This window comes from Trichoderma virens (genome assembly GCF_000170995.1).
Source record: "Trichoderma virens Gv29-8 chromosome Unknown TRIVIscaffold_2, whole genome shotgun sequence".
NCBI classification, from domain to species: Eukaryota; Fungi; Ascomycota; class Sordariomycetes; order Hypocreales; family Hypocreaceae; genus Trichoderma; species Trichoderma virens.
In genome coordinates, this window is record NW_014013747.1 from 1,387,900 (window position 1) to 1,405,656 (window position 17,757).

The 17,757-nt window shown below is 52.8% G+C and overlaps 6 protein-coding genes across 6 annotated transcripts; 5 read left to right on the plus strand and 1 right to left on the minus strand.

Annotated features, from left to right (window-relative positions):
- Positions 1-1,269: 1,269 nt before the first annotated feature.
- On the plus strand, positions 1,270-2,981 carry TRIVIDRAFT_79736 (uncharacterized protein; the record flags this gene model as incomplete). The annotated part of the gene is made up of 3 exons (XM_014105078.1): positions 1,270-1,322; positions 1,525-1,993; positions 2,058-2,981. The coding sequence occupies 2 exons, from the start codon at positions 1,525-1,527 to the stop codon at positions 2,648-2,650; spliced, it is 1,062 nt and encodes a 353-aa protein (XP_013960553.1).
- A 1,916-nt stretch (positions 2,982-4,897) lies between these two features.
- Positions 4,898-6,572, plus strand: TRIVIDRAFT_229332 (uncharacterized protein; the record flags this gene model as incomplete). Its single annotated transcript, XM_014105079.1, has 2 exons — positions 4,898-5,809; positions 5,869-6,572. 2 exons carry the CDS (start codon positions 5,111-5,113, stop codon positions 6,418-6,420), a joined length of 1,251 nt encoding a protein of 416 aa, XP_013960554.1.
- Positions 6,573-8,135: 1,563 nt separating this feature from the next.
- Positions 8,136-11,082, plus strand: pdi1 (disulfide isomerase PDI1 protein; the record flags this gene model as incomplete). Its single annotated transcript, XM_014105080.1, has 6 exons — positions 8,136-8,370; positions 8,493-8,709; positions 8,767-10,457; positions 10,612-10,717; positions 10,788-10,980; positions 11,055-11,082. The coding sequence occupies 3 exons, from the start codon at positions 8,235-8,237 to the stop codon at positions 9,908-9,910; spliced, it is 1,497 nt and encodes a 498-aa protein (XP_013960555.1).
- TRIVIDRAFT_35262 (uncharacterized protein) lies at positions 10,380-10,930 on the minus strand (the record flags this gene model as incomplete). Its single annotated transcript, XM_014105081.1, has 3 exons — positions 10,380-10,457; positions 10,612-10,717; positions 10,788-10,930. The coding sequence occupies 3 exons, from the start codon at positions 10,928-10,930 to the stop codon at positions 10,380-10,382; spliced, it is 327 nt and encodes a 108-aa protein (XP_013960556.1).
- A 407-nt stretch (positions 11,083-11,489) lies between the features above and the next one.
- TRIVIDRAFT_36252 (uncharacterized protein) lies at positions 11,490-12,388 on the plus strand (the record flags this gene model as incomplete). Its single annotated transcript, XM_014105082.1, has 2 exons — positions 11,490-11,758; positions 11,812-12,388. The coding sequence occupies 2 exons, from the start codon at positions 11,490-11,492 to the stop codon at positions 12,386-12,388; spliced, it is 846 nt and encodes a 281-aa protein (XP_013960557.1).
- A 578-nt stretch (positions 12,389-12,966) lies between these two features.
- Positions 12,967-15,956, plus strand: TRIVIDRAFT_82314 (uncharacterized protein; the record flags this gene model as incomplete). Its single annotated transcript, XM_014105083.1, has 8 exons — positions 12,967-13,157; positions 13,225-13,306; positions 13,371-13,586; positions 13,665-13,800; positions 13,855-14,122; positions 14,254-14,829; positions 14,885-15,545; positions 15,631-15,956. 8 exons carry the CDS (start codon positions 13,035-13,037, stop codon positions 15,783-15,785), a joined length of 2,217 nt encoding a protein of 738 aa, XP_013960558.1.
- Between the last annotated feature and the right edge of the window lie 1,801 nt (positions 15,957-17,757).

The window sequence follows — 17,757 nt, forward strand, 5'->3', positions numbered from 1 at the left end:
AGATAGTACTCCGTCCATGGAGCACGGGAAATCCAGGGACCGGTAGTTAGCAGGCCAGACTCCACGTGGCTCGCCGACGCATACCGCAAACAGAAAGCCGCTGCGACCTTGCCCACTTAACGCGCTGCCCATCCAGCCAATCGCTCGGGCGGCAAAAGTGGCGGCTTTTGCCTCTCAGGGTCCTTGTCAGCTTGTCAGGCACAAGTGTGAGCGAGGCTACCGATAATGGCGCTGTCCATTGGCGTCAGGGCTCCACGGCTCGCTCGCAGCGAAATGGGAATGCATGTTATCTCGGCCTTCCGCGCGGGACTGGTCCAAATCAGGCAGCGGAGCGGGATGACGACCTCGAGTTGTGGGATGATGAGATACGAGGTTGGTAGCGGCAGCTGGTCTGGGGGAGCTGGAGCTGGAGCTGGAGACGGGGGCGGTAGGTGATGCTGTGGTGCGTCTTTGGATTTCGATTTCAGCGGCACTACCGCATTACTCGTGCTACATACTAGGTGCCGGGTATATGAGAGCCCGTGTATGAGAATGTTTTCCGGCAGCATCTGTCAGAGACCGGAATCGACTCGGATGGGGGAAACCTAACATGGCATGATGCGGCATCATTGACAAGTTGCGGCATGAATTGGGAGCTCTGATTGGCTGGCTGCGGCACAAGGCGAGGTTCTGGCTTGCCCCATCGGCAGATTGAGCGACAATTCACGGTTCTCAAGCTGGTCTTTTGCTGTCTACAGCGTACTAAGGCTTACTACTATGTCGTGAATGTGCCGAGGGGGCTAAAAAGTTTGGTCGCTGTCCGCGGCTCAGGTCGGGGAGGTCCCCTACTTTTGGCAGCAGTTGTACAATTTTTTTTAATTTTTTTTTTTTTTTTTTACTTGCCATCAAGGAGGGGTCCTTTTTCCCCCTCGACGCAGCGATTGCGGCGTTCTTATCATACACCAGCGCCCGATTTTAGTGCCGGACAAAAGCACCACTGCCAGCAATTCCAGCAATTCGTACTCGTAGCATCTCGTCGGTATATTCCCCAATAGCTCCAGAGCCGATATCAAACAACAAAAGACGGACGTGGAGCGGCTCCGCTGGGGGGCGGGTCTCACGACGCTTGACTGGCCACTCAGGCGATGGCAATTTGCATCGTTCCCTTCACCACGCCATTGCTTGTGACGGACAGGCCCTTTTTCTAATCCAGTCCTTCTCTCTCTGCAGTGAGACGCTTCTTCGCTCTTCCATCCTTCCTCTTCCTTATTACTTCCCACCCTCCCCCATCTCCTTCGCTCATCCTCCTGCTTCGGCATATCCTCTTCATCCCACACATCAAGGTGAGTTATATACCATTTTGTTTCTCTCGTCTTGTCTTGCTTCTTTGAAGAGAGGCAGTCGTAGCTTTCGGGCTCGGTTCGACGACCCTGATAGGCAGATTTGGGCTCTTAACCAAGCTGGCCACATCTGCCGCCCACGTAGCCCTCCCACTCATTTGCTCGTTCACGCCTTCGCTAACGTTTCCCTCGTATCATCGTTCAGATGGCCTCTTCTGCCCGTCAGTTTGCCCGCGTGGCAACCCGCACAACCACCCGCACCTTCGCTGCCGCCCCTCGACAGGCTTTCCGCCAGCAGGGCCGCCGCTTCTACTCTTCTGAGCCCGAGAAGAAGTCATCTTCTCTCCTGTACCTTGGTGCTGCCGCCGCCGCCGGTGGTCTCGGCATCTGGTACTTCACCTCTGGTGCCTCTGCCTCTTCCAAGCCCTTTGTTCCCACCCAGGCCGATTACCAGAAGGTCTATAACGACATCGCCGATCGTCTCGAGGCCGACTATGATGATGGCAGCTACGGCCCCGTCCTTGTCCGTCTCGCATGGCACGCCAGCGGTACCTACGACAAGGAGACCAAGACTGGTGGCAGCAACGGTGCTACCATGCGATTCGCTCCCGAGAGCGGCCACGGTGCCAACGCCGGTCTGGTTGCCGCTCGTGATTTCCTCGAGCCTATCAAGGGTGAGTCTCTCCATTATGCGCGCAATGTTGGGTGTCAACTCGAGTTCTAACAACCAACCCGTAGCCAAGTACCCCTGGATCACTTACTCCGATCTCTGGATCCTCGGCGGTGTCTGCGCCATCCAGGAGATGCACGGCCCCATTGTCCCTTACCGACCTGGCCGCCGTGATGGTGAGGCTGCTGCCTGCACCCCCGATGGCCGTCTGCCCGATGCCAGCCAGGGCGCCAAGCACCTGCGTGACATCTTCTACCGCATGGGCTTCAACGACCAGGAGATTGTCGCCCTCAGCGGTGGCCACGCCATTGGCCGATGCCACTCCAACCGATCTGGCTATGAGGGCCCTTGGACCTTCTCCCCTACCATGCTGACCAACGACTTCTACAAGCTCCTGTTGGACGAGAAGTGGCAGTACAAGAAGTGGGACGGCCCCAAGCAGCTCGAGGACAAGACCACCAAGACCCTCATGATGCTCCCCACCGACCACGTCCTGACCACCGACAAGGCCTTCCGACCTTGGGTTGAGAAGTATGCTGCCGACAACGACCTGTTCTTCAAGGACTTCTCCGCCGTCGTTCTCCGCCTGTTTGAGCTCGGTGTTCCCTTTGCTGAGGGCAGCGAGAACAGCCGATGGACCTTCAAGCCCACCCACGAGTAAACTCCTAGATTCACATGGATGGTGAAGAAGGAGGTGATGTGTAGGATGGTGTATAGAGGACTCGCGTTGTCAATAGGGAGCGAGATTGATAGACTTCTGAACAGTTTTTAGACATGTAGAGCCCTCACACGGTATGAGACCGTTTTGTCGGCCAGGGTTCACAAAAAATTAGTTGGACGACAAGCTGGGAAAGCTTGGAATGGATTTTGCCGCGCTTTCTTCACAAACTGCTTTTTCGGGGGGTTGGCTTGTCGGGGTTTCTTTTGTTCGTTCTATTACCGCTGCCAACGCCCCTTACTTTAACAAAAACAAAGAAGATGACAAGCTTTTTACGTTGCCATGCTCCATGATGATCCGTGAAATTGATGACTGTTGACGGTTGAGCGGTGCTTTGAGAAGAAATGCTGCAGCGAGGCGATGGCGTAGAGAAGAAGACACGAATTGGGTACTGCAGAAATGAGGAGGTAGACCGCAATGCTACCTTGGCTGTGATTTGTACTACTACGATTACTATCCTACCCGGCTTTCCACTGTAAGAATTGAAGCCGTTGCTTGCCTTTGCCCAATTGCTATTGGCTGAATGCCGCTTCCATGACGGATGGACTACATGGTTCCCCGCACTTTCAAGCCCAAGGCAAGGAGAGCTTATTATTGTTGATTTTATTTGTCGGGGTTGACTCTCTCTCTCTCTGGAGTTGAGCCGAGGATCAGCCTGAAGCAGCAGAAGTTGGATATTTCGTAGGCAGAATCTCATATGGCTTGTCTAATATCAGGCACCGATCTGAAAGGGAAAATCAGCCCTTCTAGTGAGTTGTGGATATGGCCACGATGCCGTCATGAGAACTAGATCGGCCAGCCGAACTCCCGGTACGACGCCCGATCATTCTCCACTGCCGGGCAAAGGTGCATAGTAGTCTGTTTGCATCTCATGAAGAGACTACTCTCAAAGGACTATGCATACCTATGCATTTCAAGGAAATATGATTCTCTAGGTACCGAGGGATCCGCATGCGACGTTCCGGCATTGAGATGCCGGCCAAACAGACATAGCAATTGACCGTCCGTGATCAGCAAACTCCATTGGAGGATGTCGGTATCGGTATTTGTAAGATGAGGCTGAGTTCCCCTTTATTACCAATGTTCGACTCGAAATGCCCCTCGCATGATCTCTTCCCCGAACTTGATAATAGCGAATGGGAACCTGGCCAAGCGGACTATCGGGGCAACGATAAGGGCCCAAGCTGTTACAAGCCTCAAGGAATCGATAGGAGCACGTAATTTCCTGTACAAATCATCTCATAGTGTAAGACAAAGTCCGAAGGAATCCAATGAGCTATGCCTTTTGTCCGATCATATCCACAGCCCGATTATGTAAAGACCCGATTTACAAGGCAATGCGGCTCAATCGATCGGATGTTTGAGTCCGAACCGCGAATCTTTCTTTGCTTAATAGGGCGAAAGAGCTTGGCTGCACATACTTGTACAAAGCGTACGATGTCGTCATCATTCGTGCTCCCTATCTACGTCGTCCTTATGGCCAATCATAACCAAGGCTGCGTCTCAAGTATCGATTCCGCTCCGTTGGGGCTGGAGCAACTGTAGTGCCCAAGATGCGGATGTTGCCGCGTCGAAACCGAGAGCGAAGGCTTTTTTTGGCTTTAGAAGCGAGAGGGAAACGGGAACGGGGCGTAAGAAAGAAGCGGATGTGCCGAAGGATAAGCATAGAAGGCTGGAGAAGGACGGAACAAACCCACGATTTGCAGGCAAAAGCACAGATCCATGGCTCCTCGGCCAAAAAAAACTGCCTGTCCACGCTAAAGCCCGGTTTATCGCCGCGTGGGCTGAAAAAGCGTGCCTGAGTAAGGTGGAGGGCAACTCTGGCCGCCCTATTAGCAAAGCAAAGTTGAATTATTCAGCAACCCCTCAGTGAATCTTGTTTACAGACCAAGAAAGCCGCAATGGAGCGATGACTAATGTCTCTCTGGGAACTAGTGGCATAGAACTGGTTTGAGATTCGCTGGCATGCCGCGAGATTGCGCGAAGCCGGGAATAAACGAACCATAACCCTATTCTGGTAATATTTTCTGGGCCGTTGAGGGAGGGGGGATGGATGGAGACGTTTTGGGTCGTACGGTCGATGATGGCCCGAAATTGGCCCGATACCGAACATTGTGCGAGGAAGGATCTTGGTTTGAGGATATATAAAGTCTGGCCCAGGACACGAGAGGACTAGGCCTTGGAATCAGAATCACCAGCATCGTTTTCATTCATATTCCTTTGTCTTGATCGCCTATCTCGTTCCATCCATTAGTGCCCTTGATTAGTCTCTGATATATAATACACTATCGATATAGTATATACCTCGAATATACGCACTTTGTCCTCTCGAACAGGGCTTTCGAACACTCTTCCCTAGTTCCTTACGAAACAACTGCCCTTTGAATCCGTCACAACTCCAAAATGGGCAGCATCAGCGTCAACATCGAGAACACGGCCGCTCCAGGCGTGCCCTTTTACACTCCGGCTCAGAACCCCCCAGCCGGCACTCCGCTGGACAAGAGCTCTGCGCCGACGCTGTTCCAGCCCATCAAGATCCGCTCCCTCGAGCTGCACAACCGCACTGTGGTGGCTCCCATGTGCCAGTACAGCGCCGACGATGGCCACTTGACCGACTACCACTTGGTGCATCTGGGCCAGCTGGCGCTTCACGGCACCGGCCTGATCATCGTCGAGGCCACGGCCGTTGAGCCCCGCGGCCGCATCTCGCCCCAGGACTCGGGCCTGTGGCAGGACTCTCAGATTGCGCCCCTGAAGCGAGTTGTCGATTTCGTCCACAGCCAGGGCTCCAAGATTGGCATCCAGATTGCCCACGCCGGCCGCAAGGCGAGCACCCTGGCGCCGTGGATTGGCGGTACTGCTAACAAGACGCTGGCTACTGAGGATGTTGGCGGATGGCCCAACGACGTCGTCGGCCCCAGCACCATCCCATTCGACGAGAACAACGCCATTCCCAAGGAATTGACAAAGGAGGAGATCAAGGGCCTTGTGCAAAAGTTTGCCGAGACTGCCCAGCGTGCCGTCAAGGCCGGAGTCGACCTCATTGAGATCCACGGTGCCCACGGCTACCTCATCTGCAGCTTCCTGTCGCCCCTGAGCAACGTAAGTTCACTTAGACGTTGAGAATATTTCATCATGTTTGGTAACTAACACATGCATAGCAACGAACCGACGAGTATGGCGGCAGCTTTGAGAACCGCAGCCGCTTCGCCCGTGAAGTCGTCGAGGCTGTCCGCGCTGTGATCCCCGCCGACATGCCGCTCTCGCTGCGTGTTTCTGCCACCGAGTGGATGGAGTGGGCCGGCCAGCCGTCGTGGACCGTCGAGGAGACCATCAAGCTCGCCAAGCTGGTGCCCTCATGGGGCGTCGACATCTTCGACGTCAGCTCCGGAGCCAACAACTACCAGCAGAAGTTCCCCGAGAACAACCCCCTGTTCCAGATCGACATCGCACGCACGATCCGCAAGGCCCTTCGCGCCGACGGCATCGACCTGATTGTCGGCGCCGTGGGCAACATCACTGATGCCCAGACGGCCTACAACGTCGTCCAGGAGGGCCCCGAGGCTGCGGCCGAGCTGGCCTTGGTTGCACGACAGTTCCTGAGAGAGCCCGAGTGGGTGCTGAGGGTGGCCCACGAGCTCAAGGTGCGCGTCAAGTGGGCACACCAGTATTCCAGAGCCGGACCCCGAACAGACTTTAGCAAGAAGTTTTGAGTGACTGGTTACAAGAGAGGAGAAGGAATAGAAAAGCAAAGGCATAGACACAAGGTTTAAAGCGGCATATGGCGGGATTTGATAGATGATACATCTACTATTTTATTTTATTTATTTATATTTTTTTTTAGATGAAATTTACCTTTTATCATATATCTATTTTGGTCTACATATGAGGATGGCATCAGCACTAAGTGAAGCGGTTGTCCTTTACTTGGACATAGTAGCCCCAATCTTTGCAAAATGCAATTGTGTGTCCGTCTCTGTCAGATTGTTTTCTTTCTTCTTATCGCGGTTTCGTGTCCTCTACCGGGTATCAATGGCACGATGACATGGGATCTGGACAGGTAGCACTTTGCCCTGCATCGGACATTCGGTTAAGGTGCATCTGCATGGGGCCGCGCATTTAACCCCCGGGATGAACCATCAATAGGGAGGTGGCCAGGGTAATATCGCTTTGATGCTCCGTCAGGCTGGGGATATGAACATCCCTGGCCGTATAAATTCAATATAGCCACAATGCCTCGTATGTTGGCTCAGGTACAGAGTACGGAGTACAAAGGGAGAGAATATTTACCAGCCCGTGTCTTGCCAATTCTCGTCCAAAGCGGGGCGGGATATCCAGGTCAGCGGGGATGGGCCAATTGCTGCTTATTGGATGTCTCTTGTCTGATTCTGTTGGTTCTGTAGATGCAACGTATTCATATCTACTCCGTAGGTACTCCAATATCCGTAGAGACGAATTAAAATTTGGATGGCATAGAAAACATCCACATATACCTTAGGCATTTATCCAAACGACAATTCACAGAACCGCAAGAGATTCCAGGCCGTCCTGTTCTATACAGCAAAAATGCCCAGCCACTCTTACACAAAGTACCTATGATATACGCCCAGCCACCGGTTAACATAGGTATGAGTACCCGCTCGACCTGTAGCACAGAGTACAAGTTAGCACGTGTAGCTGCCCAGGTATATACTCGTACGAGTACTCGTACATGCTATCTAGGTAGGTACAGTACTTCGTCCATGTCTGGTTATGCTTATTGCCTCCATGTATCCCCAGCCGCCCTGCTGATTTATTGCCTCCGTCTCAAACACCCTACAGCACAATGCTAACCGCTATTGGCGGCTGCGATGGCAGTGAGGCTATCGTGCAGGGGCTTAGCGCTGGCCGCCCACTCAATGTGCCGCTTGGCGTGGCTTCAAATGCTTGGGCTGCAGCCATCTTGACTGGCAGAGGGGCATCTGTTATGGAGTACATGCAGGTAGCTGCCGTAGTAGCGCTACACGCACAGGCACATCATGTACCAACAAACTTGAGGCGAGGTGGCCAGTTTCCGCTCGCCAATGTCGTCTAGCACGGTCCCAGGCGCAAAGGGGCAACATGGAATCTTAGATTGAATAGTAATCAGTGCTGAGCCAAACCAGATGGATCACAAACCCGCCCAAAACAGAAACAACAGCAAGCATCTTGGATTTGTCAGGTGGCAACCAGTCAGGGAAACAGCCTGACCTGGAGGATGCGCTGTAGCGGCCTTCCTTAGTGGGCGCGTTAGTGGACGCTGAGGGGAGAGGGGGCCCAGTTTTAGGCTGCGCGAGGTGTGGTTCAGGGACCCGGCTGAACCATTAGCAATAGCCAGATCTGTCCAAAGGGACACTTGTTCAATTGAGTGCGTCTAAGTCATCCAGTCTTGCCTACTACAAAACCTGGCACATCATCCGTCTTCTTGCAACTGGATCTTCCATCTTGCATCACCACTTTTCCTTTCTGCTTCCTGATACCCGCTTGATACCCCATCACAGCCTTCGCCATGCAACAGAAGCGCCTCACTGCTGCCCTGTTGGCCGCCCTGGTCGCGGTGGTCTCTGCCGACTCCGATGTCACCTCGCTGACCAAGGATACCTTCAACGACTTCATCAACGGCAATGATCTCGTCCTGGCTGAGTGTATGTCTTCTGCCCGTTTCTGTCTTTGCCTGCCTGCTCCATTGCTTGCTTGCTATGGCTTCTTTGACGACCCCTCCCCCGCCAGCCGCGGCGTCAGCCCCCGCTAACATTGTCTTCTCCAGTCTTCGCTCCCTGGTGCGGCCACTGCAAGGCTCTCGCCCCCGAGTATGAGGAGGCTGCCACCACTCTCAAGGAGAAGAGCATCAAGCTTGCCAAGGTCGACTGCGTTGAGGAGGCCGACCTCTGCAAGGATCACGGCGTTGAGGGCTACCCCACCCTCAAGGTCTTCCGTGGCCTCGACAAGGTCACTCCCTACACCGGCCCTCGCAAGGCTGACGGGTAAGATTCAATCCACAGCTATCTGCATATTTAGGTGGCTAACATGCTCCTCTCTAGTATCACCTCCTACATGGTGAAGCAGTCCCTGCCTGCCGTCTCCGTCCTCACCAAGGACACCCTTGAGGACTTCAAGACCGCTGACAACGTTGTCCTGGTCGCCTACATTGCCTCCGATGACAAGGCCTCCAACGAGACCTTCACTGCTATCGCCAACGAGCTGCGTGATACCTATCTCTTCGGTGGTATCAACGATGCCGCCGTTGCCAAGGCTGAGGGTGTCGAGTTCCCCTCCATTGTCCTCTACAAGAACTTCGACGAGGGCAAGAACGTCTTCAGCGAGAAGTTCGACGCTGACGCCATCCGATCCTTCGCCAAGGTCGCTGCAACTCCCCTTGTTGGCGAGGTTGGCCCCGAGACCTATGCCGGATACATGTCTGCCGGTATTCCCCTGGCTTACATCTTCGCTGAGACCCCTGAGGAGCGTGTTGAGCTCAGCAAGTCTCTGAAGCCCATCGCCGAGAAGTACAAGGGCAAGATCAACTTTGCCACCATTGACGCCAAGAACTTTGGCTCACACGCCGCCAACATCAACCTCAAGACCGACAAGTTCCCCGCCTTTGCCATCCACGACATTGAGAAGAACCTCAAGTTCCCCTTCGACCAGGAGAAGGAGATCACCGAGAAGGACATTGCCCAGTTTGTTGACAACTTTTCCGCTGGCAAGATTGAGCCCAGCATCAAGTCTGAGCCCATTCCCGAGACCCAGGAGGGCCCTGTCACCGTTGTCGTTGCCCACACCTACAAGGACATCGTCCTTGACGACACCAAGGATGTCCTGATCGAGTTCTACGCTCCCTGGTGCGGTCACTGCAAGGCTCTTGCTCCCAAGTACGATGAGCTCGCTAGCCTGTATGCCAACAGCGAGTTCAAGGACAAGGTTGTCGTTGCCAAGGTCGATGCCACCAACAACGATGTCCCTGATGAGATCCAGGGATTCCCCACCATCAAGCTCTACCCCGCCGGTGACAAGCAGAACCCTGTCACCTACAGCGGTGCCCGCACTGTTGAGGACTTCATTGAGTTCATCAAGGAGAACGGCAAGTACAAGGCCTCTGTTGAGGTCCCCGTCGAGACCACTGAGGAGGCCACTCCCGAGGCTACCAAGGAGGCCAAGGCCGACGAGGATCACGACGAGTTGTAAGAAACCAAAAAATGGAAAATGAAATAACAAAAAACTGTATAATTGTGGGATTTGCTTCTTGACGAAAAAAACGTCGGCGCTGGTTTATGGACTATCTAAATACGTACTAGCAATTGCATACTGGCTCTACGCCCATTTGAAGCATTGCTTTGATGAAAGCACTCGAATTTGATCACCAAGTTTAAACAAGATGTTGTGTCTAATGAGTGCCCAAGTGTTTGCAATTGTGAAAGTGGCGAGGCTTTTAGTAGAGAAACGTATGACGGGCTTTTTGCTGCTTTCGTGTGCTAGATATTTCGGAGGCTAGATAGGTACAATTTACAGGCTTTGTTAGGTTGTTACAAAAGACGACACAAGTATTGCCATTATGCCGTTCGTTTCTGCCCAGTACTCTCCACCAGCGTTGAAGTGCTGGTATCATATCATCCCTAATGACATTGCGCTATTTGTATTTTTATCTTTTCAGGCTTTATTTTCTCTTCTGCTGGATCTTCTCCTCGAGAACCTTGACGTGGTTGGTCAGTCGGGTGACGGAGGCTTGGAGAGTCTGGTCAACGGTTCCATTAGCAAGCTTTTCAATTGCATGTTGCGCCCCTAGGCTATAGCAGAGGTAGAATAAAAGTGGGAGAGGGTGAGAGCTCAGCAGTCGTGAAGCTTCCCGAGACCTCAAGATTAGGGCGAGCTCATTGGAGCAGACGTACGTAAATATCCTCGGTAAGCAACTCGTTGGATGCCTTGTACTCCTGCAGGACATAGCTGTACACGGAGCCACCGCCAAGGACGCTGCCAAACAAGAAGCCGAAAAGACTGGTTCCCGGGTTAGCAAGCTTGCAATCACATGGCAGCCGAGACAATCGCCCCCATTTGCCCAACGTACCCTCCTCTGAAGGTGCCCATGGGCTTCCGCGCGGGCAAAGGCGCAGAGTCGTCCATACGCCGGGCCGAAGCGTGGAAGCTGCGTGACGACAGCGCACGGCGGGTGCCGCTGGCAAGTATTCTTGAAGATGCAGGTGTAAGCATTGCGGACTGAGTGGCGAGGAGGAGAGGTGCGAGGTTCGCGGCGAGGGACACTAGAAGGGCGAAACGAGGTTTAGACTTGAGCCTGGTATTGGCAGAAGTTGCCAAGAGGGAATTGGGAGCTCACATGAGTGTGTTTGATGGTTGCTGGACCGGAGTCTTGGAGTCTTGCAGCTTGAGAGAGGTATCGGCGACGATCGAGGCACTACCTATATCATAACAAGGTGCCCAGCTTTGCGGACATGGCGGATTACGGGTTGTTCCGGCGGAGGATAGCCCGAAGAGCTAGAGCTGTCGCCACTAACATTTTTGCCCCACGAGTTAGTTGACGTGACCCTGACAACTTGACTTGCATCGTGCAGCCGGCTGTTTTTCGTTCCAATATTCATCTCCATTTCGAATTTACGGTTTCCCTTGGATGCGACGGGATGCTGCCTTGGAGGGCTAATCGCGTCCTGTAAGCATCCATTGCCTTCATTGGAAGCTTGCTATTTGCTTTCTTCTGGCGAGATTCCATCATCCGATTCGAACCATTGCAAAGACCAAGCCCACGCCGCGCGACATGAACAACTTCGGCGTCATCGAGCTCGCCAGCGCCAAAACGACTTCGGCTCCCGGATGGGCCTACGTTCCTGACACGGGCGCCCTGCCCGGAGCCAACGCTTTGCAGCCGGCAAATCGGAAACGAGCTCGCAATGCGCCCGCGGGCGTGACGGTTGGCGATTTGACGGCGCGGCAAGAAGCCAAGATTCGGAAGGAAATCGAGGCATTGGAGCGAGACGGCGGAAAGGATAACTCGATTCCGATACCTGCGAAGAGCGGCAAAGGTGCGTACACACGCTGAACGCATGCCAGAAGGAGGAATTCAAAGGCTAATCATCAAGTCTTGTGCTTATAGCTGCTGGTAAGTTCACGCCAAACGTTCGAAAGATCCTACAGTCGCAAAAGACGTTTTCGAACCACCTGGACGACTTCCTGGCGATGCAGGCCCAGGCGGAGGGCGGCCCAACAGCAGCGAGCAATAATAGGCCTACCAACTCTAACGCCAAACGCCCAGCCGGCAAACGAGAGGCCACTGCGTCTACACCTACTGCCACTGCCAAGCCATCGTCGAGCATACAAGAAGAGGATGTAGCAATGGCGGATGCGGACCTGCCTCCGATTCTGGTAGGTTCATACAGACCACCACCAACAGCCCATCCCGGTGACAACGACCCATTACTGGTATCTCGTGTACCCGAGCTGCCATCGGACGAGGAACTGAGGAAGTTGCTGGCTCACCCGCCGCTTACATACTACGAGGCCAGATGCAAATGGGGGGACAACTACCCCACGCGTGTATTCTGTGAGGTTTGCGGGTATTGGGGACGGGTGCGGTGCATGAAATGCGGAACAAGAGTCTGCGCATTGGACTGTATGGAGACGCACAGAGAGGAATGCGTGACCAGGTATGGGCTATGAGGCATTGGCGTCTTTGCATTAGCGGCTCAAGGGGTCTGATGCCTTGACTGGAGATGAGAGGATTGTAAAGGATGCAACTTTGTCAGATTTGACGGAGGGCGGTCAACGGTTAAGGAGCGACGCCATGACATGGCAGGTTGAAATTGCATTCCACGGCGTTTGGACGGAGTTCTTTGGATAGGAAGCGCGACACTGATACCCAGTCTATTATTGGAATGAGGAATTCACACTCAGTTGATGCTTACTTGATTGTCTATGAGTCTTATCCTACGTTATACTTCCAGTGGCTGCTCCGATGTCCGGCCCAGTTCACGTCAGGTGTAGATATACGATGACTCAAGAACCAGGAAGCAAACCTTATGTATTAAAAAGGAAATTAAAAACAGAAGGTTGTAATTAGAATAGACTGCGAATGTCGGATTTGGCTAATTATATCCCCATGACACGGGTGCATTTCCACGGCCCTTTGACTCAACCTGTGCCCCTGGCAAAAGAGCCCGAGGATCTGCCGCGTGCAACTTTGTGATATTGTGAGTCAACCCCACCTCGCGCCTAAAGATAAAGTACTAAGGGTATTCCTGCCCCTCCATTCGAAAGGCCAAACAGCAGCTTTCTTCAACGTTTCGCAACGAGAAAGGATATCGCAATGTCTTCCGAGCAAGTTGACGCCCCAAAGGCGGCTGAGGGCGCTCCGGCCCAGGGTCTTCCTTCACGGCCCGCAAAGCAGCCCAAGGAGAAGAAGGCCGCTGGTGGAAAGGCTTCACTCGAGGTTTGCTCGACTCGACTCTTTCGTTTTAAAATGACAATTCGTGCTGATACAGATGTCGTCGTTGTAGCTGCCCGTCCTCCCTGAATTCATCCAACACCGTATCGCCATTTTCGACAAGATCAAGGCCAGGCGCGAGGCTGAGGTTGCTGGTTCGTTGCCACACATGGTCCGCTGTCATCTACATTGGGGGTGCTAACGATTATATCTTTGCAGCCAAGCCTCGTGAGGAAATCATCATTTCCATGCCCAATGGCAAGGAAGAGAAGGGTATATCTTGGGAGACCACTCCTGGAGCCATTGCCAGGGGCATTTCGAAGTCCTTGTTCGAGCGCACCGTTATCTCCATGGTCGATGGCGAACTTTGGGATCTTACGCGACCCCTTGAGAAGAGCTGCAAGCTGGAGCTGATTGACTTTGAGAACGAGGAGGGTACGTTACGGCACGAAATTATAATAGAGTGCTTGGGGTTTGTTAGGTAAAATTGCATGGGGCTGACTGGTGGGATAGGCAAGAAGGTCTTCTGGCACTCTTCAGCCCACGTTCTCGGTGAGGCTGCTGAGAAGCGATTCGGCTGCTACCTCTGCAACGGTCCCCCTACCACCGACCCTCCCGGATTCTACTACGATATGGCCAACATGGAAGGGTAAGGAATCTTGGGTCCCTGAAAGACTGCAGGTTGCTGACCGCTTCTCCTTAGACAAGTCGTTCAGGAGGAGGACAAGAAGGCGTTGGAGACTCTGGCCAACTCCATCATCAAGGAGAAGCAGCCCTTTGAGCGTCTTGAAATGACCAAGGAAGAGCTCCTTGAAATGTTCAACTACAGCAAGTACAAGGAGTACTTCATCAACCAGCGTGTTCCCGACGGCACTATGAGCACTGTCTACCGATGCGGTCCTCTCATCGATCTTTGCAGAGGCCCTCACGTCCCCCATACCGGAAACATTAAGGCGTTTTCCGTTCTCAAGGTAAGATTATCCTGGAGAAAGCAGAATGGTTGGACAGATTAGGGGATGGTTATATCATCCGTTGTCCCGTCATACTAGAGTTTGCGGTAATCAGCCGTTTCAGATGGCTGACTTGCTAATTCTCTTGTTAGAACTCTGCCGCATACTGGCTGGGCAACAGCGCCAACGAATCCGTTCAGCGAATTTCTGGTGTCTCATTCCCCGACAAGAAGCAGCTCGACGAGTACAAGACATTCCTTGAGGAAGCAGCCAAGCGCAACCACCGAAAGATTGGCCTGGAGCAGAAGCTGTTCTTCTTCGACGAGGTTTCACCTGGTTCTACCTTCTTCTTGCCTCATGGCACAAGAATCTACAATGCCCTGATGGAGCTGATCCGCGGCGAGTACAAGAAGAGGGCATTCGATGAAGTCATCAGCCCCAACGTTTACAAGTCTGATCTGTGGAAGACATCCGGCCACTGGGGACACTACGCTGAGAACATGTTCACCTTTGAGGTCGAGAAGGAGACATACGGCCTGAAGCCCATGAACTGCCCTGGCCACTGCAGAATCTTTGCCCACTCAGACGTCACTTACAAGGATCTGCCATGGAGGATGGCTGATTTTGGTGTCCTTCACCGAAATGAGTTCTCAGGTGCCCTCACCGGACTCACCCGTGTGCGCCGCTTCCAGCAGGATGATGCCCACATCTTCTGCACGGTCGACCAGGTATGTTCAGCAAGCATGATGTGCATCAGCAAGACCAAACACTCACTGTGAATAGATTCGTGACGAGATTGAGGGAGCTTTTGACTTCCTGTACGCCGTCTACGGCCTGTTTGGCTTCTCCTTCAAGCTCAAATTGTCGACTCGACCCGAGAAGTACATCGGAGAGGTCGCAATCTGGGATATGGCCGAGGGCAAGCTCAAGGAGGCTTTAGACAACTTTACACAGAGGATTGACTCCAAGTGGGAGGAGAATCCTGGTGACGGTGCTTTCTACGGCCCCAAGATCGATATCACTGTGTACGATGCTCTGCGACGAGAGCACCAGTGCGGCACAATCCAGCTCGACTTTAACCTGCCTCAGCGATTCAAGCTGCGTTACGTCGCTGCCAAGGACGAGAGCAGTGCCAACCAGGACAGCAACGATCCCGAGCTGCCTGTTGGCTACGCCCGACCCGTCATGATCCACAGAGCTGTGCTTGGCAGCTTCGAGCGAATGTTTGGTATTCTTACAGAGCACTTCGCCGGCAAGTGGCCGTTCTGGCTGAGCCCTCGCCAGGTCCTGGTTGTTCCCGTGATGCCTGCCGTAAACGACTACGCCAAGGAACTTCAGCAGACGTTCAAGGAGAAGGGCATTTACATTGACGTTGACCTGAGCAGCAACACCTTCCAGAAGAAGATCCGCACCGGTCAGCTGGAGCAATACAACTTCATCTTTGGTAAGCACACACCAGCCGTTATCGGCACAGATATAGCATGATTAGGAATATGTGAACCCGCTGCTAACGTGGAGTCTTTTTTTAGTCGTCGGTGCCGAGGAGGCCACCTCACGCACTGTCAACATCCGAAACAGAGATGACCAGAGCACACAGAGCAAGGGAGCGTTGATCCCCGTGGACGAGGCGCTAGAGAAGCTGCTGGCTCTGAAAGGAGAGAGAAGACTTGTCAACAAAATCTAAGTGAGTCGTTGGGCACGGAATGTGAGCGAGCGTGGGGGTTTACAGGAGGAATGATGTCGTCAGAGCAATATACTCGTCTGCATGGCCTTTTGCGTGCACACGTGGCTACAAGCAAACCGCAAAAGAAATGAGAAAAAAAAGGAAAATGAATACCACCGTTTGTTCTCGGGCACTCTATAGTCTCTACCTACCTCCATTAGTATTAGAAGAAACTAGGTATCTAGCAACACGGGCACATGCGTTAGAGTTACGGCGTCCAGGCAAGCAGACTACGAGTTGCGGGGGCCAGAGATCTCAGCACTCGAGCCGGAGATTGGATGGGCAAATGAAAGGTCGGCCTGAAAAAGATTTGCTGAGTCGCGTGATGCTGCAAGATTGATGCAAAAGGGAAGCCCGGTTGGGCATTTATGTCCATCCTGCCAGGCTGCTCTGCTTGGGCGAGTACAAGCAGTATTTTGTAGAGGCACACCCTATTTCGATATCAATATCCATTTGTTTTCTCTTTTCGCTCATCATCCCTTGGGCACATGTAAGCCCTCACTGATGCGTCTAAGTCGTCAATTCAATTCCGTGGCACGTAATAACGACACCTGCGTCACGGCGCACTCTGTACGTCTCGGTAAGTGTAAGTGGTTGGTGGTGTCACAGGGTAGGCCATTTGGGAATGTTTGTTGCACGGCGCCCCCCTTTTTGGTAAAATCTCACAAAAAACCAAGGGCGCTGAACCCGCACGTTGCAGCAGGCGAGGCCTTTGATAGGATGAAAAGCGGGAATGTGAGTTGTCAGTTTGGGGGGGTTTTAGGGGGGAGTCCGTCTGACTTGAATGTATGTAGTCTGAAGTAGAAGAGGCTGCATTGTAGCGCTAGAGATACGGTGCTTGTTGTTTGGCGTGTTTGAGCGACCTGCCTGGAACTTGCTGCTGAAATTCAATACTACAGACCTGCGCACAGTCCAGCTACGGCTATGTTCCGTAGGATCTTATGACGGAATTTATCATCTACTCCGTACTAGGTAGTGCAAGGGGATAGCTAGCGATGTGATAGAACGGGCGGGCGGGAACGGGATGAGGCGTTCCGGTGGCCCTTTCTCGGGACGTTTGAGGAGGGGGGACCCGAGGTGAAGCCTTTGATTTATTTACTATTTGATTTTACATTATTTTTTTGGCCGAAGAGTAAGGTAGATAGGTTCTGACATGGAGCAGCAGTTGTCCGGATTTGTCTTGACGTACATACTCATCCAAGCAGGTCGAGCAGGGTGGCGCGAGCGAGGTGTCAAGCTAAGGTAGCATTTCGTCCCCCTTCCGACGAGGAGAAAAAAGTTGAGAACTGAGGGGGGCGTGTTCATCGGTATTATTGGAGACGCGGAAACAGCATTTTTGGAAATTTGGTTTGGCTGATTCGACTGAATGTGTACATGTGCAGACAGAAACGTAGGGTGTAGGCAGGGGGGGTGTTATTACTCCGTAGCGTGGGAGGACTTTGCTTCTTGATTCCTGAATTGATGACACCTCTCTTTTTTTTTTTTTACTTTATTTTCCTTTTGCCGCCGTCTGCCCTCGTTTTGGGACCTCGTGTGCGTGTGTGTTCTGAGAGGAAGGGGATATTTCGGCGAAGTGAAATTGCGCTACCGAGAAGAAGGGAGGAAAAAGGTAGATATGAGTATAGACAAGACTGGGAGAGAAAAGGTTCATGCGGCGTGATGTGTCACATATGCGGGACGATAATACAAGGACAAGGACAACCTCAGTAAAAAAGGGCTTTCTTGTTTAGGGAATGTGCTCCGTAGTTTGGGGCGGGAAAAGCTGTTGTTTTTTGGACCTTGTAAAATAAGGAAGAAGTCTTCCGCTTTGCTCTTGTACTGTAGATCTTTTCTTTCCTACGTGTTCCTTTGGAACTATAATAGGCAGTGAGGAGCGTGACTAATTTACAAGCAAGGTTTCATTTTACTAGATGATGATGATCCGCGGAGAAAT